The sequence below is a fragment of the Thermobia domestica genome, chromosome 7 (genome assembly GCF_964235325.1).
Source record: "Thermobia domestica chromosome 7, izTheDome1.hap1.1, whole genome shotgun sequence".
NCBI classification, from domain to species: Eukaryota; Metazoa; Arthropoda; class Insecta; order Zygentoma; family Lepismatidae; genus Thermobia; species Thermobia domestica.
The window spans coordinates 205,830,379-205,854,246 of record NC_137460.1 but is presented as its reverse complement, the minus strand read 5'-3'; the positions used below and the strand labels follow the sequence as shown (position 1 = coordinate 205,854,246).

At 36.8% G+C, this 23,868-nt stretch overlaps 2 protein-coding genes across 5 annotated transcripts in view; one reads left to right on the top strand and one right to left on the bottom strand.

Moving 5' to 3' along the window:
- The first annotated feature begins 7,139 nt into the window (after nucleotides 1-7,139).
- LOC145689473 (histone-lysine N-methyltransferase SETMAR-like) lies at nucleotides 7,140-7,751 on the top strand. Its single transcript, XM_081763643.1, has one exon. It carries the CDS (start codon nucleotides 7,140-7,142, stop codon nucleotides 7,749-7,751), a length of 612 nt encoding a protein of 203 aa, XP_081619769.1.
- A 3,694-nt stretch (nucleotides 7,752-11,445) lies between these two features.
- Nucleotides 11,446-23,868, bottom strand: part of LOC145690688 (uncharacterized) — a 53,693-nt gene continuing 41,270 nt past the window's right edge. For all 4 annotated transcript variants that reach the window (XM_081765842.1, XM_081765844.1, XM_081765843.1 and 1 more), the window contains exon 5: nucleotides 11,446-22,196. In XM_081765842.1, the coding sequence (XP_081621968.1) occupies nucleotides 21,470-22,196 (727 nt within the window). In that variant the 3' untranslated portion in view covers nucleotides 11,446-21,469. The remainder of the gene's footprint in view (nucleotides 22,197-23,868) is intronic.

The window sequence follows — 23,868 nt, the reverse complement described above, 5'->3', positions numbered from 1 at the left end:
GTTCCGGGAACGATTTTTGGACATTGAAATCATAGACACCTTTTGAGATATTATTTACTAATTAAAAGAGTTTGTTGGTTTATGAACTTCTCTATTTAAACTCTTGATGGTTCCTAACTAGAATTCTCATTTCTAGTCACTAGAAGTCTGGAACAGTCACTAACTGTAGTATTTACTTCACTTGTAATCAGTTTACATTAACATACATTTCGCATTTGATTCGGAATTTTTTCTTGTATTCGTTTTTGTCTCCTCTCATTATTCCTTGATGAATCTACGTGGAATAATAATTGTATTTTAGATTCATCTTGGATATACGCTGCGCGTAGTTCTCGGGCACTTAAACATTCTGCTTATATTCTTCATAACTGAACCGACCTCGATGAGAAACTAGTTAAGATTGAATTCTCGATGTTTTTCTCTATGAAACCGACCCGACTTATTCTTTAAGTTTTTAAATTTTCCCTTCAAGAGGTTCCCTTGTTTTCCTCTCCTCTTTTATGAACTGGTTATTTCCTTAGTATACCCATAGTTTAGCTCAGGAACGTTGTTCGCGAAATCCGAAGGTTGATGAATCTTGTTGCGCATGTCAGCATGTGTCCTAAATATCTTCCCAGTCCAGATATTTTTAGCCAGATAGAGTTTTCAGCCAATTTTTTGTCCAAAATAAACTGTCCGTGATATCTAGATAACAAAGAGGCTGAAATTCTCTGAAATGGATTTGATATTCTAACAGCTCTCACCTAAACCTTCTCCCCTACTGTCAACGGGTTTCTTTTTCTTCCTTTGTCGTACTGTTTCTTGTATTCCATATGTTTCTTTCCCAGAAGAGACCTCGCCTTGTTGTAAATCGTCTTAATTTCTCTCTGGAGTTTTACTACGTAACTGGAATACAATTTTCCGTAGTGGGTGTGTATATTGGAAGGAGTGGTGCAAGTAATTAGGATTTGGCCGGGTCGGGAGCAGGTTTACCTTGACAGCGGTACTGTAGGTGGGTTGTGTTTCGCCATAGGTATTACATTCAGCTGGATCTTTAAAGTAAGAACAAGTTTTTCTTGGATAATCTTGCGTACTCATAGAAATCCTTTGGAAAAACTAAGCTCTGTGAACAAATTACTTCGGAGAATTGTCTTACAATACTAACCTCTCGATAATTTTCTGGTGGATGGTCGAATTGAGTGAAAACACATACAAATTCTAGTTAATCGTCTTAAATAATAACATGGAAAAATATGTAATAAAACATAGTATATTATCTGTAAGAACATCTCAAAGTGCAAGGGCTGAGAATGATGTCTTCGTCTTTCCGCCTGTCCAACTTATTTCCGCTGCTAACATGTTGGTTAGAATTCGCTTCATTATATTCGTAACAATACTGTCAATATTAGTACCCCCTATCCTACGGAGCTCTGCAATCTGAAATATAAAATTCTATTGATTGCCTACTTGGAATTATAAGGTCTTAGCATTTTAAACGTTATGAACTTTGTAAAAAAAATTTAGAGGTGTTGTTTGTAATTATTTTTGAAAAAAGTATTTAAATTCCAAAACGATACTAACACAATGAAGTATACTCCGTTCTTATCGAAGTTGGTTGTTGTTCTTACCCCCAATGTTTCAGTTTAAAATATGTCTCGGACATTAAGAAACACCAAAAAATACTCAATATATTGTACACAGCAAGAACATATACCATTATATTCACGAAACATACTAAGCTTTCTCACACAACAAAAAAGTTTCGAAGACTGGACTTCGGCTAAATGTTTGTCTCCAACGGTCTGGACAGAAAAAAAAAAAAAAAAAAAAAAAAACTGAATTAAATCAAGATAAAAAGAAAGACATAAAGCAAATTTTTTAGGCACTGAAGGTGTATCTGACACATTCAAGCTGGTTGTCTGGTTCTGTAGATTTATTAGTTTCATTTGGTGTCTTCTGTGGTTTGTTTTTTGAAAAACGTTGATTGATTTATCTGTTGTACGTATGGAAAATGCCTATGTTATTGATTTTTTTTCCCCGTATGTACGTGTGTTTTCTTAGAACATATTGCCAGAGCACATTAGGTAACCATGATCAATGTTTTTAAAAATGTTCTAGAAGGGTCTTAACTCTCCATAGTCTCCTTGCGGGCACAGGCCTGCTATTTTTGAGGCTGGCTACTCTTTCGGGATTTCAAAACTCTCTTACCCTTCAAGGTTTCTCACAAAATTTTACACTAAATACCTAAAATGGGCACTTTTGAATTTTTGAAAATAAATAACACACTTCAGCTATACTATAGTGGATAAAAAAAAGCTATGTAAGGAACTGCAAAAGCATAACAATATTTTAAATATTACAGAAGGTGTATATATATATATTTGGCAACTTTCAGTCTGAAGCTTGGCACAATTTACATTACCATTAGTACACCACAAAAATACAGTAGTCTACCTTTGTATGCACGTTTACATTATAAAAGGAAAACGTAAGTTTCAAGAGGATGATCAACAACAAGAACTGAAAAACTGATTGTTACTACTCTAATTTAAATTTAAAATTTCACAGCATGGGGCCTAAAACTGCAAGCAAGTCACGCCACAAACGTTTCTTATACATTTAAAAGTGGTCACCCGCATAACAAAAATTTGAGTAGTAAAAAACTGCACAGTTCTAAGTTAAAATACTTCGATTTGACAAATGTACATCACTCGCACATGTCCTGATAGCTATAGTTCATATGCATAATATAGGAGAACCGAACTACCGCTCTTCTTTTAATCACTATTTGTCTCACCCACAAGAACAGTATGGATTCCTTTACAATAAAACATACAGAAACAAACCGGCTTGGCAGTGATTCTTATATTTTCAGCTAAGCTCAAATTAACCGTAAATAAAATAAAAAAATCCCTGACTTTTCACGGTAGGTAGCAACCCTATATTTGTCGTTTGTAAAAAAATAAATTTTCTTTTCGTAACTAAATATATTCAAAAAATACGGAGCTGAACATACCAAACGTTTCCTAAATGCTGGATCATCTGTAATCCTCCTCTCTCACTCATAATGGTCGTCCAGCGTTTGAAGAGGGAAATTCTCTAGCGGTGATCTTCCGTTATATTCCTCTACTGGTGGGTTATCATTGGTCTTTAACGCTCCAATAGTGTCTACCTTTTCTTCTAATCGATGTATAGCCTGCTGTACATGTTGGACTGAATATTTCAAACTTGCTAAGTGTGCAAGCGCCTGCTTTTGGAATTCTGTTGAGAATGGAAAGAAAAGAAAATCAATAATTATAATGGTAACATTACCTTACTTACATCACAGGAAACTGTACCAACATTTTTTATATAATTTATTCTGTCAGCTATAGATTAAAACTTTTCAGGCCGCAGATAAAAGACCATCTAGGAAGACGCCACAATCTTGTGTATTAAACGTCATAACGTGTACAAAAGTAAGCTTTCAGTGAAACCTATTTTCTTAATTTGAACAACGGACTTCTGATAATTAATACGAATGCCTATCGATTTTCACTACATTGACGATGAGCTGTAGTTAAAAAACAAAATTTAGTGATTCACCATCTTCTGGAGGAATCTTTGCTCGAAGATACAAATGTATCTTTCCCAATTGAATTGAAATGAAATAAAATCTGTAGCTTAACGTCCAAGGTTTACGCAAGCTAAGGCCAAAGGGGACGGATGATATAGCAAGTGAATGATGAAATGAGAAAGTGGGAGGAAACGGAAAACCCGAGAAAACTCAGACATAATGTTGTCCACCACGTACTCACTTAGTCTGGGATAGAACAAGCGGTTGCCTTGCCAATATACGGTAGTACAATCTCCGTCTCTTTTCCTTTTATTTTCCTCACGAATTTTACACAAATGCATACGTATCTCATACATTTTAAACAAAGGACGTTCATTATGCTTTAAAGGGCTAACTCTAACTTTATCTACACTCTTCCGTTTATATAAACGGGTTAACTTTATCTAGAGCTTAGCTCACGAATCTCTGCCGCGATTCTAATACGTTTATGCCGTCAGCCGCGGCAGAGATTCGTGAGCTAAGCTATACACTCATCCGTTTTTATAAAACAATCTGCAAAATTTACAAGAGAAACGAGATTAGAAATGGTAATTTTAAGTTCTTATGTGAACTGTCAGTGTGTAATGTTGCGATTAAAGTTGACGTAATATGAGAAATTATACGGAGATGTTGGTACTATTTCCAAAACGCAGAAGGTAAGCAAGCTTGATAAGCATGGCAGTCATATAATATGACGGATTGGTACATCGAACATGATGTTTTACATCAAATATTGTCAAGAACAGAATACAACGAACCCTGCGGGGCTTCTGACCCCGTTCGTTCGCTCAGCTAGACCAACATTTCGTAAAGTAAGTAAACCACTTTTAATTTAAACATTAACATAGTGGAGGGGTATAAGTAAAGCTACGTATTAAAAATAAAAAAATAAAAAAAAAACTTCTCCACCGTGCCCTTTAAACGGTTTCATTGCGTCGCCTTTGCAAGTTTCGGGATAATTTTGGAAGTGCGGGGCCAAAATCTGGTAAAAGCACCATGTTTACGGGAGAAATTATTTGATGTTACGTAAGTGTAATTGCTAAGTACTGACCTAACATGACCTAAACTAATCTAACCTAACCTGGAAGAAAGTACGGATTCAGATAAAAATCACCATGTAAAAATTATTGCGGATATTGTATGTAGTCCTGCACAATCCTCGTTTATGCGTATGCCCCCCGTCGCTGATGCATCTGCTCCCTACGGCCGAACCCCGCTCGCTACGCTCGGGCCCACCTGCTGCGCTCCTGCAATGACTGTTAGGTGGCATTTGTGCTTTTTAGTGACCACCTAGCACAAGTTGGTTCGTGGATTATGCACTAGTTCATTTAATGCATGCTCTGCAAAAAGAAACCGGAAAATGCAATGAGAGTGTGAAAATTTAGTAGAACAGACTACTCGAGTAATGCCCCAAATATCCTAACCTAACCTACCTAAACCATGAAAAAATACAGAAAATATATCAAGAAAGTACAAAATTTAAGCAAAATATTCTGGTCCCTCAGTTCCAAAAATATGCCCAAGTTTCAACACTATGATGAAATTTGCATGAGATACGTTCGGTCAAAATTTGTAAAAAGGCAGATACTGCTGCAACCTATTAATAGAACAACTGTTTTTAAGTGCAACACTGTTGGCTTTGCTTAAATCACTTCACAACAGAAAAAAAAATACAAAACCTGTGATGAAAGCAGTTTTAATTGAAAATAATCAATGCCCATAAACTTCGCCAACTAACTAACATCTTGGCGGGTTAATTTTAGCAGACCGCTGTACCAAAAGAAAAATTTATAGGTCGAAAAATATTAGTAATAAAATAGTGAAACGGTAATATGTGTTTAAACTCATACACCATATGGTGCCGCGGTGGTTGAATGGTAGAGCGTTTACCTCTGGTGCGTAGGGTCTCTGGTTCGATGCCAGCTCGCGCCAAGTGAGCTGTGGTGGACAAGCACCGTGTGCGTGGGTTTTCTCGGGGTTTTCCCGTTTCCTCCCACTTTCTTCATTCCACCATTTCATTCATTTCTCATCACCACCCTTTCCCTTAGCCTCGGTGCATAAGCGTGGGACGTTAAACTAAATATTTCATTTCATTCCATTTCGTAAACTATATGTGGGAGTGAGTATACATAGGAAAGTATGTTATAGTGGAACTATTTGCAAGGCAAAAGGCGGCTGAATACAAGCAAGGAACGAGATGGCAGTAAGTGTTATATCTGAAGCTTTGGGAAATGGCTAGAAACAATGGTTGCACTGCCAATCATGTTTCACTTCAAAGGTATAAAAGAACGAGCCTTTGGGGGTCTTCTAAGTCCCTTCGGTCGCTCAGCTATGTTTTGAGAAGCGTTTTGTAACACTAGTGCCCCAAATCTACTAAAAAATTGACGATATATATTTGATATGACCGTTACCTTGACTTTGCTAAAGTAAATTTGCTCATCTTGGCTTTACCACGCACATGTTTAAAAAATCCCTGAGGCTGATTGTGGACACTGATTATCAGTTTTGGTACATCAGGTAGTCCTACAATGCAGGTTTTATGATAAATCAGTTTGCGTGCATATTATTAAACTGTACGCGATAATTTCAGCACGAAATAACAGTAAGAACATTATAGATATTTATTTGAAACATCAAAAGTGAAGAATACTACGGGCATCAGATTGAGCGTCCTTCTCTACCGCGGTGACTGTTCGTATACTTAAATTTCATTTTTTTTACAACTAGAATAACAACACACATTCTTTGACTAATGAAAGAAGTTCAGAAATTATTAGAGGTGTGTTAATTTTTACCTTTTTTTTTAATCACTAAATTTTCATTTCACACGCTTACCGAATTCGATTATTCTGCAGTCACTGTACTTTAAAATCAACCAAGTGTGTCACACGTCGGTGAACCGCATGTATGTATTCCCTCCAATACCACAAACCACAATGCAATTGTGACAAACAAATGACTGTTCGGAACGCGCAGCACAACACTGAGGACCAGGCGAAATTTTGTGGTTTATATTTTCTTTTCTGCAGATTTTTAAACATATTCTTTTGTTGTGAGAGAAATACGTATAATTTTGTGAGTTTCTATTTCCCGTTGCTAGTGGCCATCCTGCGGGACAACCGTGGAATTCCCATGGATATAGACCCATGCCTGTCCCAAGCGGGACTTCCCTGGGATTACCTATTTATATCCTGGATTTTTTAGGATCGTTGTGGGTCGTACGGAATCATAATGGGACGTCCCGTGGACTACTTGTGCTAATATTAGGGTTGATTCGTGAGTTATAGCTTTTTGTGTGAAGCAACATGTGCTAGTGCAAAAACAATGGACAAAAGTGAATTTCGAGTTTTATAAAGCATTGCTTTTTGATGAAAAAAACTACAGTGGAAATCAAACAATGGCTTGATAAACATTATCCGAACTCTGCTCCATCGAGACAAATGGTAGAGAAGTGGATTACTGAATTAAATGTGGTCGTACCAGCACAAATGATGCAGAGCGTAGTGGACCCCCAAATGAGGCTGTTATTCCAGAAAACATTAAAAAAAAAATTCACAAATTGGTTATGAACGATCGCAAATTGAAGGTGCGCGAGCTAGCTGACATTGTAAAGATATCAGATGGTAGTGTTTTTACCATTTTACACGAACATTTGGGTATGCGAAAGCTCTGTGCAAAGTGGGTGCCGCGTGAGCTCACAGTCGATCAAAAACAACAACGAATCGATGCTTCAGAGGAGTGTTTGGCGCTGTTAAACCACAATAAAAGGGAATTCTATCGTCGATATGTGACAATGGATAAAACATGGCTTCAATATTACACACCAGAATCCAAAAGACAGTCAGCTGAGTGGACAGCAGTCGACGAACCGAATCCAAAGCGAGCAAAGACGCAACAGTCGGCCAGTAAGGTGATGGCGTCTGTATTTTGGGATGCGAACGGAATAATATTCATCGACTATCTCCAAAAAGGAACCACCATCAACAGCGACTATTACTGTGCACTTTTGGATCGATTGAAGACTGAAATCGCAAAGAAACGGCCACATTTACAAAAGAAAAAAAAAGTGTTGTTTCACGAAGACAATGCAGCGTGTCACAGATCGAGTAAAACGATGGCAAAATTGAATGAATTGGGCTTCGAATTGCTTACTCACCTACCATATTCTCCAGATTGAGCCCCCAGCGACTTTTTCCTGTTTTCAGATCTCCAGAGAATGCTCGCTGGAAAGAAATTTAAGTGCAATGATGAAGTCATCGTTGAAACTGAGGCCTATTTTGACGAGAAAGAGAAATCGTACTATAAAAGTGGTATCGAAAAGTTGGAAAATCGCTATACTCGTTGTATCGCCCTCGAAGGCAACTATGTTGAATAATGAAATCGAGTTTTGTCAAAATTTTGTTTTTTTCTTACTTATCCTACGGACTTATTGAATGACCTGTTATGTCTACAATATCTGTGTACAATGTTATTCACTTCGGTCTACTTCTTCTTGCCTGTCGGGCGTCAACTTTCAAAATTTTGAGTGGGTGATTTTGCCCCTAAAATCATTTTTCTGAAGAAAATAAAAAACCCGTGTTAGTTTATTTTTTGCTTATTGTCGCTACACAAAGTTTCGTTGCAGTTCTTCATGTCCTTTAGGCACTTCTGAAATACTATTATTAGCATTTTTGATATTTCGTAATCAAAGGTTTGGAGAGGTCCGTGCCCCACCCAACCGTTTTTTTTTTTTTTTTTTCTAGGAAAATACGAAACACGTATTCCCTCATTTTACGTCAACAATATATGTGCACAATTTCATTCACTTCGGTCCACTTCTTCTTGCCACTGGCAATCTGGCAATCTTACATACTTTAATACATCCCTTCCCCAACCATGATTGCGGCAAGATCTGGGAATCACATTTGGTAGGAAGTTAAAATTTTGTCACCATAGAAATATATCACGGAAAGAGCAAGAAAGGACAATAGGCTTCATTTATTCATTATTTCACAACGATGGAATATGTATTTATACAAATTACTTGTAAGAACTAAGGTTCTGTAATATGAAACAGTATATTTAAAACTTTGACTAACAGATTGACAGTATTCTTGGCACGGACGCGATAGTAGCGCCACAAGAAATTTTTAGGTCCAGTGCTGTTTAGGACCTGTGACGCGAAATGATTTTTAGGACTTCTGCCTTTAGGTCTTATGGCGTTTAGGACTTCTGCCGCGACCCCATCTAGGTGCCCTACCAAGAGAGTACTGGTTGTAGAGGCAGAGCCCCACCGGGGGCCGTCTCTCGGAAATGCTGCAACTTGGATGGGGATTTGAGCAGCACTTAACTGACACTAGAAACAAGTTTGTCCATATGTGGAAAACGTTTGCGAACCTGCTCACACACTGTGCAGAGCATATGCAAGCCAAGTAATGAAGACCATTTTCATGTAGAATGCCTTTATAGCCTTCCCTCTGTTTACTATATAAGGCGTAGAATCAGACTCAAAAACTAGAACACTATCGTGTACAGTTCTCTTGGCTACACAGGAAACAACGTTTTATCGAACAACACTCAACCCTGATGGTTGACGTTTTCCAGTACTTCCAGACATCAGTAGAAATATTTGTCTACGGAAGTCTTCTTGAAGTGTATCAACCAAGACAGATTCAACAAAACAGCCCTCCTCATCTGTGGTTTCATCGATGGTGAAGAAAACGTTGTTTCGAACTTGATCACGAATCTTCCCCATAGCCTCGTTGAAATTTAGATTCTGAAAGAGGTATGTCATGCCCACAGTCGGCGCATTGAAAAAGAAGCCATTGCTGCTGAGAAATGATCAACATCAACAAGTGATAAATTCGATTTTGCAGAGACCTGAATGGTTGTGTTGCAGTAAAATGTGTTAGTAAGAAGTGAGTCAGTTTCATAACAGAAATTCATCTAAAAAGACTACCTCTTTATTACAGGGGAACGGACAGAATGGCAGGGGACATTATGGCAGGATAAAATGGCAGGAGGACATAAAGGCAGAAAGTATAATTTGAATTCTCATGTTTTAAACTATTTTGTTTCTTACTTGGTAAATGAAGATTTCAACATAAATTTTCGATTTATTCATTATGTTCCAAAATTCGAACTGCTAATAATATTTCAATTCTAATTGACAGTCTTCTACAAACACCTTACTATTGCAAGCTTTCTATTTATACCAGCAGTGTCTTAATGAAAGAAATTAGTTTTAGTCGTTTTCTTTTTTATATATATTATTTAAGATGTTTTCGGGTATTACTAGAAGAAAGCAGCTTTTATCTTTATTTCTCACTGTGCTCTGTATTAAAAATTATGTTTGTAATCATAAAGAAGCTAGTGGAAAAAAGTGAAATAGATTTGAGGACAATAAAAGTGTATTTGTTGAAATAGTTAATTTCTCATTTGACACAAACAAAAGATCTCTTGAGGAATTCTTGCGGGAAATTGCTCACAACTTGAAATTAACGACAATGTAAGTAGCTAGCCATTCTTATGACTGAAAATTGTTTTTTTTAGTCTGTTTTACGGTATATTTTGTTATATAAAATTAATGCCGATGTAATTATTAGTCATTCGTACAACTGCAGAATGTTTTTATATTGTGTTCTAGGATATGTGTTATAAGATATTAACGATCTAATATGTAAATAGTCATTCTTACGACTGCAAAGTGTGCTTATATTCTATATTGCGATATATTTTTTATATAAAATTAATGACGATGTAAATAATTGGTCATTCTAACGACTGAAGAGTGTTCTTTATAGTCTGTTTTACGGTATCTGTTATTATTGAGAATTAAGAAAGATGTTCGTAATTAGACATTCTTACAACCACAAGTTGTTTTTATAATGTAAAGGATATGTTATAGGAAATTAGAAAAAAAAAAGTCATTCCTGTAACTGTAAAAGAATTTTACAGATCGGTACTATGATATGTATTAGTATTGAAGAATAAATAGTAGGCTAACCATTCTTTCAGTTTTGTACTTACCTTGTTTGCTTTCTATCTATATTTTTTTGTACTTAGAATTGTTATAAATCCAAGATATCAATTGGAAGATGGTTACAAAGAAATAAATTTAAGAAAAAAGTTGGATAACTGATATTTACCCTCTTGGTTCAATTTAGCCGTATTTATATGCTTTGGACATTCGAGGCAGAAATGACTAAATCGAGAACCAATACCAACTAACAAACACAATAGATGAAACTTTAAAATATGAGCCCTAGGAGTTATATATTTTGCTAAATTAACTCCCTGCCATTTCGTCCACTGCCATTGTCCTAAATTCTTATTACAGGAATAAAAACAAGAGTAATATAAATAATTTACTCCAGATGCCATTCGAAGTGTTCGTGTCAATTGCTCAAGAGCGTGTCAAAATATAGAAAACAGCAACGGATTCAAGGTGAGTTCTATTCTCTTAAATATGCACCCTAGAGCATCTACCACTTATTATTGATTTTAAAGGCGTTGATGAGTACCTGCTGGTCTTTGCTTTACCCAATGCGTTCCATGCTCTTGAACCTAATATAGAGAAACATTCTTCTACTTGTTTTAGCTTGTGTTGTAGTATATTAATTTTTTCACTATTATAGATGCCATAAGAAAGGATCTCTGAGCGATATGTGAATTTACGATGTAAGTATTTAGGACATTTCATTGTCAGGAGTTTATAAACCATAAGTAAAGCAGGTGTTTCCATCGTGGTATCATCAGATTATTAGTATTCAGAGCAGATAAATGTATTATTTTCTTGCGAGATTACAAGCAAATCAGCACGTATGAATTTCTTTTATATGAAGGGTAAGGGGAAAAAAGAAGGAATGTCACAAAACTGCATTTTCGAGAAAACAACGTTTTAATATTGAAACCAAGTACAAAATGAAGAGGGTTAATCAAATCTTTTGCTCCTTTTTACGTGGACATTTCTACATCTACGCATGCGTGGCTATTTCTACATCTACGCATGCGTGGCTGATACAGTCAAATAGTATCAAGAGTCAACAACAGATAGGACAAAGCACACACATGGACATTTTTCGTTTTTTCCCCTTACCCTTCATATAAGTTTACATTTTAGACTTGGAATTAGTACAGGTGAAATTAAGAAACAATTTTAGTTATCTGCAATCCCATATATAATATTTATTGTTATTATTAAAATGTATTTGAATTTGACATAACATAGACACTAGGATTACATTAATATTTAACATCAAGGTGTCAAGAAATACATTAAGGCAGTTTTGGTTCTAAATTATGAACACATATAAAGCAAAAATCTACAACCTAATCATACAGAAACATACGTCATTAAAATGTTCATATCAGACACGCCACCAAAGTGATTTTTTGATGTGGAGGCCAGATTAGGAAAATTTCCACATTGTCACACGCAACAAAGGGTTTATTTATTCATTTTCGTAAATTAAAGTTTTCTGTGAAATCAGAACCTAAATTTCATACTTTTAAAAGACACTTTGGCCTAAGAAGGCTTAACATAGAAAGATTACAAAGGCCTGCCATTGTTTCTCAACAATATCGTATATTTGCAATCTAGCATTTCAAAATATTTTCAGCTTTTGTACAATAAACTCGATAGCTTTCATTTCTAAATTGGCTTGTACAGTCCCTAGAAAAAAAAAAAAAAAAAAAAAAAAAAAACCCTGCAACATGAGCATGTAAGTTTATTATAAAACTACGCCTAACAGCACAATGAATCAACATAACGCTAAGTGGAACGAATCACGCCAGGAGAAACCTAGGATTCCTGAACTGCACACTTATTTTGGAGCAAAAGACTTCGTCCTTTCACAATAAACTTACATGCTCATGTTGCAGGTTTTTTGCTGCGGACTGTACATGGTCAAAGACAGCTTGTGCTACACCATTCAATACTTCAGATTTACACGTTCGAACGAGCATTCATCAAGTCTCTCAAATAAATTTGAAACATTTTATACGCGATTATAGAAGTGTTCAATCGTGTTTTATACACTTGTTGATAGGCAGGAGTCCAAAACAAGTGATAGAAAATATGCAAATATGTGAAAGTAAAACTGCGTATTGATATTACATCTTGCTTGACCGCGAATGATTACATATTAGCGTTTCTTTTCTAATTTCTGCAGGCATTTGCAATTTGATAGATTACATTAAACGTTTTAGAAAATATGTCAGTTGATTTGTATAGTTTCACTAGCAAATTTTCGCTAAGTATTTTGGTCCTTGTACAGTACATCAAATGTACGATAGGTTAATTTTCGTTAAGAACAGTACAATATTGCATAGACACAAAATCGCTCCGTGTACTCTGATTTTTTATTTTATTCTTCAAACTGCGTACGGATGACAGAATGAAATCCAAGAAAAAAATACGCGAATGTTTTCCAAAAATTGTGGATCAATGCCACGAGGTAATGAGTATCTTTTAATGTTATTTACCACTATGCTATAGTATCGAAGATTTTGTTTTAAAGAAGAGATCGTCAAACACAGTAAAACCAAGCAAAGAACATGATAGAAATTACATTATTCTTTTCTTTCTACTGCATTTACCGCTTATATATCTCATATATCTCCGTCAGACTTCCTTCACTAACCTAGCTGATATTCTTGTATAGTAAATTCTCAAGTTAATATTCACACTTGTTATTATTGCCTTTATAATTTTAAACACTGCTGGTAAAGAATAGTCCGTCATAATAATAGTAAACTTACTTTTAAAAAGAGTGAATTCATGTGAAAGAATATTGTCTAGGATATTCACACTTCCACTGTCAAAGCATTCCGGTACAATCTAGGAAACTAGTATTTTATGTTTACACGTGTATTGTTACTTGTATCAAACGGTTACAAGGGATAAAGTAGGGGTAAAATGATAACAGCAATGTCAAGTGTTTGTTGCAGTCTCATTATCTTTGCACATATGATAAAAGTGAAACAAATAGTAAAGCATTTTCTAGGGAGATAGGAAACACTGAATTGAATCATGTAGATACTAAAATAACTGACCCAGTACTAGTTGCTAATATTATGAACTACTATTTTACTGAAATCGGAAATAAAAGTATGACGGGTACTAAATTCGAAATAAAATCTACGGAAGATAGGCTACAAAAAACGATGTTCCTTCAGCCAGTAATACCTAACGAAGTTGCTCAAATTATTGCAAAGCAAAAAGACAAATGGTCCGTAGATTTTGATAACATTCCAATGACAATAGTGAAGAAAAGTTTCGCTTATGTAGAGGAACCTTTGACATATCTTATAAATCTTTCCTTTTCATCAGGACAGTTTCCTCAAAAATTAAAATTAGCACGAATTAAACCAATTCATAAAAAAGATGATAGGTATAAGGTAGAAAACTACAGACCCATTGCCTTACTTTCGCCCTTCTCAAAATTCATCGAATCAACTATGCAAAAACGTATAGTAAGCTTCTTGGAAAAATATAATATAATAGACATTGCTCAAAATGGTTTCCAACGCAAAAAGTCAACTGAGACGGCGATATTTAATTATCTCGATTATATTCGGGATGCATTAGACGACAGGAAAAAATGTACTGGCATTTTTTTTGACTTAACTAAGGCATTCGACCTTGTTTCGCATCAAATACTCCTCGAAAAACTAAACAATATCGGTGTAAGAGGAGTTGTAAATAAATGGTTCCAAAGTTATTTAGAAGATAGAAATCAAGCCGTAGAAATTGATTACACGGATCAGCGGGATACAAGTTTCAAATATATCTCTGACATCAAACCAATAAAATGCGCGGTACCACAAGGCTCGATTTTAGGCCCTACTTTCTTTATAATTTTCATCAGTGATCTTCCAGCTTACATAAAAACAGCCAAACCAACCATGTTTGCTGACGATACCCATTACTGAATACACTGACAGTAAAATGAAAGTTAGTATCGAACATACAATAGAAGAATTAAACTCATGGCTTGAAAATAATAAATTAAAATTAAATACCGATAAAACTACAGTAATAAACTTTCATCACTCTCGAAATACAAATGTAAATAATCCAATCATATCTATTAAAAATAAATTTATAGATAACGTTAAAGCAACGAAATTTCTAGGACTTTGGGTAAGTGATACACTAACGTGGGATAGGCACGTATCTGTACTCCAAAAGAAACTTTGTAAAGTGCACTATGACTTAAAAAGTGTGAAGACATCATTCAATATAACAGCATTAAAAGTAATTTATCATATTCAGTTTGAGAGTCTACTTACGTATGGAATAATACACTGGGGAAACGCAGCAGAAAGTAAGACAATTTTTAAGATTCAAAAAAGGGTACTGAGAACCATGAAAGGTACAAAATCAAGAGTAACATGCAAAAGAATATTCCGTGAGCTTAAAATTCTCCACTGCCTTGCCTTTACATATTACGAACGGCAATCTTTATAAGAAAATACCTGAAACCGTCTCTTAAATGCAACAGTGACATTCATACATACAATACCAGAAACAAAAGCGATTTTGCAATTCCCATTCATAATACAGCACTTTACCAAAAAGGTCCAAAATATACAAGAATACAACAACTTACCCATCAACATAAGAAACTCAAAATCTGATCACCTTTTTAAACAAAGACTAACAAAGTACCTACAAGAGCACTGCTTTTATACTGTCTTGGAATTTTATGAACATGCTCAAGCTAGAAACTTGTTGTTGTATGAATAAATAGTAAGGTATTTATTTTATTTTATTATTACATGAGTAGTCATATTTATTTATATACTATTATAACCAAATATCTTCAATACGTGTTTCCTAAATACTAAATGAAGATAGCATAGTGTAAAGAAAAAACTATAGATTCTCGCACTACGAATAAAACCAGGTAGATGAATAGATAAGGTATGGTATTTCTATGTATATATATGTATCATGTTGTAAGACTAATGTAATGTATAAGGAACTATAGTAGTAGTTTATTATATAGACAATAATAGAATTTGACATGTTCTATACCGCATGTACAAATGTACAATACTGTGGTCTCTTGAACGCAAAATAAATAAATATGTACTGTAGCTGATGTGCCTGCTCCCTACAGACGCACCTCCGCGTTCCTACCCTTTGTGTTCTTTGCTATATCAAGTGCTCACGCGACAACTCTCTACGAACATACTCCTGCGCGGGTCCATCTACTGCACTTCTGCCCTGACTCGGTTAGGTGGCATTCTCGCTTTTTAGTATCCATTAGCTCAAATTGGTTTGCGTTTTATGCACAGTCGTTTCTATGGTATATATCCGTTCGGGAAAGTCCTCGTCAAATAAATCTGTACCCATAAATGCAACTCTAAAGTAAGAAACGATTTCGAAGACACTACGAATGACTCTGGGGATGAAGTAATTGCATATAATAGGATAGTACGTAAAGATTTCCGGGGTGCATCAGTTTGCACGCATATTAACAATCTGTAAGCAACTATTCGGGAATAGACCGCGGTTGTAACAGTCTAGAACGTCTTCGGAATTATTTAAAGTAAGAAAAGTCAAAGCATTTTTTAAAAATATGACTGACTATTCTTAGCCTGCACTATTTTAACAACTATGGACATACATGCACCGCAAGTACATAATTCGTATACACTATCGCACTTGTGTACTATCGGAAAAATTGCACACAATATCTTTCAGTGCGGATATCATTTTATTATTATTATAATACACACCTTGAACATTATACAGTGAGTCCAGAAAGTATTCGTACACCTCGAAATTTTGTCAATATCGCGCCAGTGCAGCGCTAATTCGCATGAAACCCATGAAGATAACGCTCATGTTGCAGTATGGCACAGGTCATTTATTCGATACAAAAAATCCACAGCAAAAATAAAACATCTGGTAGAAAAAATAATAAAACAAAAATAAATCAGTTTTAAGATCACAAACAAGTATTCGTACAGTCATAGTTTTTTCCAGAAATCATCACTATCACAGCCCGTTTTCACTATTCTAATATCTGGTGGGGTAACCGTTGGCCTTGATAAAAGCTTGCAGCCTCTTGGGAACGTTTTTAAACACACATAACAGTCACTGAGGAGGGAATTCTATCCCACTCCTCTGCCAAAGCATTTTTCAGGTCAGACGCATTAGAAATCACCCTTTTTCTAATTTGCTTCTCAAGATAACTCCACAAATGTTCAATTGGGTTCATGTCAGGAGATTGGGAGGGGGGGAGGTATGTAATTGTTTAGGGCAATTGTACAGAAGCCACAGCTTAGTAGTTTGAGCTTTATGCTTGGGGTCATTGTCCTGTTGAAACACACAATTTTTGCCTAGTCCTAGTTTTGCAGCACTAGCATCCAAATTTTGTTTCAATATGTCTATATACATTTTGTGGTCCATGATTCCATCAATGAAATGTAGGTTTCCACCCCCAGCGGCACTCATGCACCCCCACACAAGGACACTACCACCACCATACTTCACTGTTGGCAACAGATTACGAGGTTCAAGTTCTGCATTTTTTTGCCGCCACACTTTCTAGCTACCGTCTGATCCAAAAATGTTTAATTTACTTTCATCCGAGAAGATAAGGTGCTCCCACTGCTCTGGAGTGTCTGCCAAGTGTTCCTTCGCGAAAGCGAGGCGCTTATTCCGATTCTTCTCGATCAACCTAAACTTCCTACGGGCAGTCCGTCCACTGTACCCCGCGGCCCGTAGCTGTTTGCACACTGTTTCGTTGCACACCTTGGTACCGAGTCGCTCCAGCTCTGCAGCAACTTTAGGAGCACTATTTTTTTTTTTTTTTTCTTGATCGCGCGGACTATGACGCGCTTGTCTTGCTCACTGAGAGATAGGGGTCGTCTAGTCCTCCTCCTACTGCGCAGAGATTTTGTCACACAGAAACGGTTATCACACTTTGTACCGTTGACCATGGCCTATCGACTAGCTCCGATATCTTCCGCAGCGATTTGCACTTGTTGTGGAGGCGTAGAATGAGCCTCCAGTGACGTTTCCTTTCCTTTGCGGCCCATGTTGACAGGGTTGACTGTAGTATTCGCTCAGCAGTTTAGTGAGTGCGCCAAGACCGTTGTGACCGAAGTGACGAGACATCTATCGTCACTCACACCTACCCTTTCCTTCCCCGCGCAGCCAGCGAACCGAGATTCGTCCCAAAACAAGCTCACTTCCAATGAAATGCTGGGTGTACGAATACTTGTTTGGACCTTAAAATTGTTTATTGTTTTATATTTTTTTCTAGCAAATATTATACTTTTGTTGTGGATATTTTGTATGGAATAAATTGCCTGGGCCATACTGCAGCAAGTGTTATTTTCTGCAGGCATTCCATATGAAATAGCGATTCACTGGCGCGATTTTTACAAAATTACGAGGTGTAAGAATACTTTATGGATTCTCTGTATAAACATGGAAAATATTCAAGAAGAGAGATTTAACTACTGCTGCTCTGTCCCACGATGCCAACATAATTGTTCTGTTTTTTCCTGCAATGAACTCGAGCGCTGAATGGTTATTGAACACTCTTGAATTGGATTGCTTAAAACAGGACCGAAACGAAGTATTTTGAACGAAACCATTCGATTTAAGACAAAATTATGTAAGTGCTGACGTTATTTTCATTAAACAGTCTTAAACAAGAGTCTTGTTTAAGCTTTGTTTGGCCATTTACAAACCATTTAAGGTTGCTTACGGAAAAATAGTCCACTTAATATTTATCCTATTTCTGTGATCTCATATAAGGTTCAATCCACTGTTTCACATAAATTACACTAGCAAAGTGTTACATACATGGGAAGTCAATGATCTGATTTTCACGTACACTGCTGCTTGTACAAACAGCTACTCCAAGAAAGTCAAACGTAAGTGGAGTGACATTTATACCACATATTCGTTATATGACTAGACAAAAATGATTACAATTACAGACCTGTACAGAACTTCTAACAATGATAAATCAGTATGGCGTGATACTTCCATGTCTGCAATCAGAGCCTCTATACTGAATCAAACGCGCTCGACATGTACCTGAGGAATTGCTTCTTAGGTTTCTTGTATACGAATCCACAAGCATCGATACTGTATGCTGGAAGGGGTACCGAACAACCATACCCCACATGTTCGATGGGTACCGCATTAGGTGAAGGTTAGGGAAGCAGCGATACCCGTCGTTCCCTGAAGAAAGTTTAACATACAGGATACATATATAGTCAACCATTGACCTGTTGAATTATGGCGTCCAGAGTTATCTGGGGTAAGGATGTGACCTCAGGCTTTACAGCTTATCTAATGTAGTGATTAGTGGTTATTCTCAATGCGTAGTAGCCGAGAGTCAACGTGTTAACACAATGGCGCATCACATCATCAGACCTGCAATTTGGCTGCATGACATTCGACGACACATGCTGGCAAATTGGGCTTACAACGATATCGTCTAACGTGTATGCCGCTATCAGTATTGGACACAATAAAGCGGAACGTCAAAGACGACGATCTCTACCTAGCACACCAGCGACGGTGTTAGTATGTATTGCAGCCTGAAGCATTTGTAATTCTAGGTCAATGCATGGCGGCACAGATATGCGTGCCATCAGTCCTGTGTTTACCAGATGGCATCAAACCATCGACACAGACAAGTCCGTAATAATTACCGTGCTTCAGCGTCCAGCCGACACTGTAAGCAACGTTATATGGTCTCTCACAGCTATGCGAACAAGATATACGATGCTCGTCAGCAAAGATACAAACAAAATATAAAATATATATAACCGTCACCAGCTTATAGAAGTATTTTTGTGGACGCTCTGTATATTTTGAAAAGACTGTAATTATTTTTTCGATTTATACTTTATTCCGCGACGCAAATAAGTTCTTTCTTCGGTGGGAATTGCTTCTTTCCCACGCAATTGAACAAAGAAGTCTTTATAGTCTATTCATATATATATTTAAAATGTTGCTTTGTGGTGAAAACATTTCAGTGAGCAACGAAACTTCTCAGTGTTTCTCCCTAACTTAGTAATATGCAAAAACTATGTTCTATGGTTATTTGAAACTGAATTCAGTATATCTTCCAATCATTTATGAAAATACTGCGATCTAAAGCAAACTAAGTGTCTGAGCACCAAGGAGACGCCAGCCACATCGCTTTAGCAGTTCGTTATCTAAATGTTCCCACAGTCAAATTATCGCGATGTCTTGTGCGTTGTGGCCAGTGGACTAAAATTAACGTCAACTCTTTTTTTTATATTCTTTTTACATGTAGATACAGGTGATTTAACCTGAGTGCTTTTGAAAATGAACTGCCAACATTGATCAGTCCATCAATGCAGCTTGTATCTCGAACCTCTAAGTTCGAGGAGTGTTACTCCACGTTTCGAGGCAGCAACCACGCACGTCGCGTCGAGCATCAAGTATAATGTTGTGCTCGTATACGTTATTAGCTAGTCCCAATCAGTGAAACCCAGGTTCACACACCTTGTGCATATAAGTTATAAACGCGCCCTCCAACATTGTCATTCCACTTTAAAGACTACCTATTTTTACTGAGGATTAACGTCGACATTTGAGGATTGTTTGGAACAGCAACTATATTACTTCGTGGGATTATCCTGGCGACTTTTCCTCAGTGCTAATCCCCCAAGTGCATTAATGGTGTGAGAAAAATAGATCTAATGGAATCATTATCTTAATCTTCAACCCTAATATATAAAGTGACAAAGGGCTAAAGTATAGTGAGAAAGTCAAGTATGATTTTATTAAAAGAAATAATTATACATATGCAGTGTTGAGTGTTGTGATTATTTTTCTAATCCGTTATTTTTTTTCTTTAAATAGTATTTTAATAAATAAGCATAGTGTCGTTTAATCCAGTGTGTTTTTGTTGTGTGTATAAGTGATGTTTGTGTGCGTTGTGGTCTGAGTGACCGTCTGATGGTCCGTGAGGTTTTCGAGACGAGACATTCGAACCTCTCGGTGCCTAAATACCCATCTCATTATTGAGACCAGCAGGCAATTTAAAGGTAATTTTGTAATCCCTTTTAGATGTCCTTCAACGCCTTACCCAGGTAAGTCCAGGTATCCGGAACATATTCATTGGTAGGACCACGGAGGACAGACCCAGGAAAACAGTTATATAAATAAATGATACCCGAACAGCGACCCGATACCAGGCGATTATATATCCAATATATTTGACGCAAAGAAAACTATATTGCTATAGGGGCTATTTCTCCACGTAAGTGCCACCACTATCCAACTATTTGTTCAAAAGCAGAACAAGTTTTTGTGCTCCAGAATCTTAAAAATCGGATATCTGAATGTACTTGTTTTGACTTTTTCCCTGATCTCATTGTTGCGCGCTTCTCGCACAAGACCTAGCACAGCACTGACGAATCACTTACAATCCTCATCGTATGAATCCCTCCTAACGTGCAAATGTGTTTGTATCTTTACTTTCCTGATAAGCTTCATATGTTACCCCCTGCCTTCCCCTATACCGACAATGCGATCTTGGTATACATTACATGTATTCGTCTGTTTATATGGCGCCCTTTGACGTCCATTAGTCATAGTGATGCTTGCCCATAGGTTTTGTGTCCACGTCACATTACCTAAGTGCTACACAAACCGCGCTCTCGCGATATTGCTGCACGTACCGAACCGAGGGCGCTGTTGACGTCACATCCTGCCGTACATTTCCTGAGCTTGGACACATTCGCAACATTGCTACTTGGTGTTTGTAGATAACAAGCATTTGTGCTATTTTTCGCCCTGTAACGTCTCAAGTAGTCTAAAATCTAGAATATTTTTCAAAATTTCTATTACAATCATAAACGTATATGGTTTTTCAGCCATATATATCCGTAAATGAACTTTCATTTATGAAGGTTTAGAGCACACTTTTTATCAGGTTTCACATTTGTATGATATCTTGCTACGTGTGCATTCATTCCACTTAAAAATGCGAATGTTTTGTCGCAATGTTTACAAGTATAAGGTTTTTCTCCTGTGTGTGTTCTCACATGAGCTTTCATATGCGTAGAGCGGGAAAATCTTTTCTGGCAATAACTACAACTGTAGGGTTTTTCTCCAGTATGTATTCTTCTGTGCTCTTTTAAGATTTTTGGACGAGTAAATGACTTGCTACAGTATTCACACACAAATGGTTTTTCTCCTGTGTGTCGTCTAATATGCATTCTTAGTTCAGCGACTTCCAGAAATCGCTCGTTACAATGATCACATTCATATGGTCTTTCGTTATTGTGTCGCATTATGTGTGTTTTTAAATTGCCACGACAAGAAAACCCCTTGCCACATTCGGTACAAATGAATGGTCTTTCGCCTGTGTGTGTTCGCATATGCAGCTTCAATTGTCCAATCTTTGGAAAACTCTTCTTGCATAAATCACATGAAAATGGACTTTTATCTGTATGAATTTTGATATGTATGACCAAACTTGACTCTTCTGTAAAACTTCGATTGCAATATAAACAAGGATAGCTATTACTATTTTCATGTATCCTTATATGTCGCTTTAATGCTGATTTTAATGAAAATGCACTACTGCACACGTTACAAAAATACGGCCTTTTCAAAGATTCTCTGAAATAGAAACAAAACGATAAGGATTACATTTATTTTTACTATATGTTGCATTCATTTTACTTCCTTATTTTTAAGTTATACACTCCACTATTATAAAGATATCTTTACATTTATATTACCTGTATGCCATTGCCAGTTGTTCAATGTTTCTTCATACGATATGCTTTTCTACAGATACAAGAATTTACATAAATAAATTCTAAGCCTAACCAAGAAATATTACAACGAGACATATAATACTTTTAGACCGTATTTATTGAATCTTCCTACGATGTCAAACCAAATTTGGTATTAATATCGACGTTCATCGTGTTGTTACAGGTTACGAAAGACAGAAGAGTGAACAAACTGTGACCGAATTGAGAAATTGAAGGCGACAGCTGTTATTGAATATCTCCATAAGAAAGGTTTAAAGCCGCAGACCCACGCCGACATGCTTGCTACTTATGGTGATAGTGCCCCTTCATATCCCACAATCAAAAAATGGGCAGCCGAATTTAAGAGGGGGAGAACCTCCATTGAAGATGACACTTGATCAAGAAAGTCCGTAACCCAGAAGAACATTGACAAAGTGCATGAAATCATGAATGATCAACGAATGACCATCAGGCAGATTGCCCAGACAGTGGACTTATTTACTGCAAACGTTGACCGAATTATCACCCAGCACTGGGAATGAGCAAGGTTTCCGCGAAATGGGTGCCAAAACTTTTGATACCTGATCAAAGGCTCACCAGATCCAACATTTCAAGGGACAATCTTCACATCTTCCAGCAAATCCACATGCATTTCGCACTCGATTCGTAACAGTAGATGAGACTTGGTTCCACCATTAGCAACCAGAGTCCAAACAAAGTTCTAAGCAGTGAAAACACCCTCACCCCTGCCCCCTCCGAAAAGGGCCAAGTCAGTACCCTTAGCTGGAAAAGTGATAGCTACAGTTTTCTGGGATTCGGAAGAGATAGTGACAGTGGATTATCTTCCAAAGAGGCGAATAGTGACTGAAGAGTACTATGCAGGTCTTCTACGACAGCTGCGTGGTAATATTCAGCAGAAGCGTCGTAGGAAACTGACAGCAGGTCTGCTTCTTCATCAAGACAACGCCCCTAGCCACAAGTCAGTCATCGTAATGGCAGCAATTCTCGATTGCGGATACAGATGCCCCCCACCCACCTTATTCGCCTGATTTGGCACCTTCTGACTTTCGTTTCTTTCCGAAGCTCAAAAGAAGTTAGAACGTACTCATTTTGACACTGATAATGACGTCATGCATGCCGTAATGAAATTTTATACCTCTTTGGCAAATCATTTTTTATCAGTGACATTAACACTCTTGAACATCGATGAGCAAAATGTGTTGACTTGTCAAGGGACTATGGTAAAAAGTAACACCATCCATAGACTCTCTGCTACTCCGTTTATAGATAGCCTTAGAACTCTTGTAACAACCCTCGTACATCGCATCCAAAACTGAGAAGGTTATACACTAATTCTTTTCACAACTATTTAACTAGTATGTATTAATTTCTTTATAATATATTCCATACGGTAAAACTATATATTGTAATATCCCATGTGATGTTGTAAATAAACAATTCCACATGTCAGTGTTTACAAATACCACCACATGGTTCGGCAAGAGGATCTCCCACCAGAGGGATCTACAGTC

Coding starts and splice junctions, on each gene's coding strand:
- LOC145689473 (XM_081763643.1), top strand. CDS start 7,140: ATGAACGATCGCAAATTGAAGGTGCGCGAGCTAGCTGACATTGTAAAG.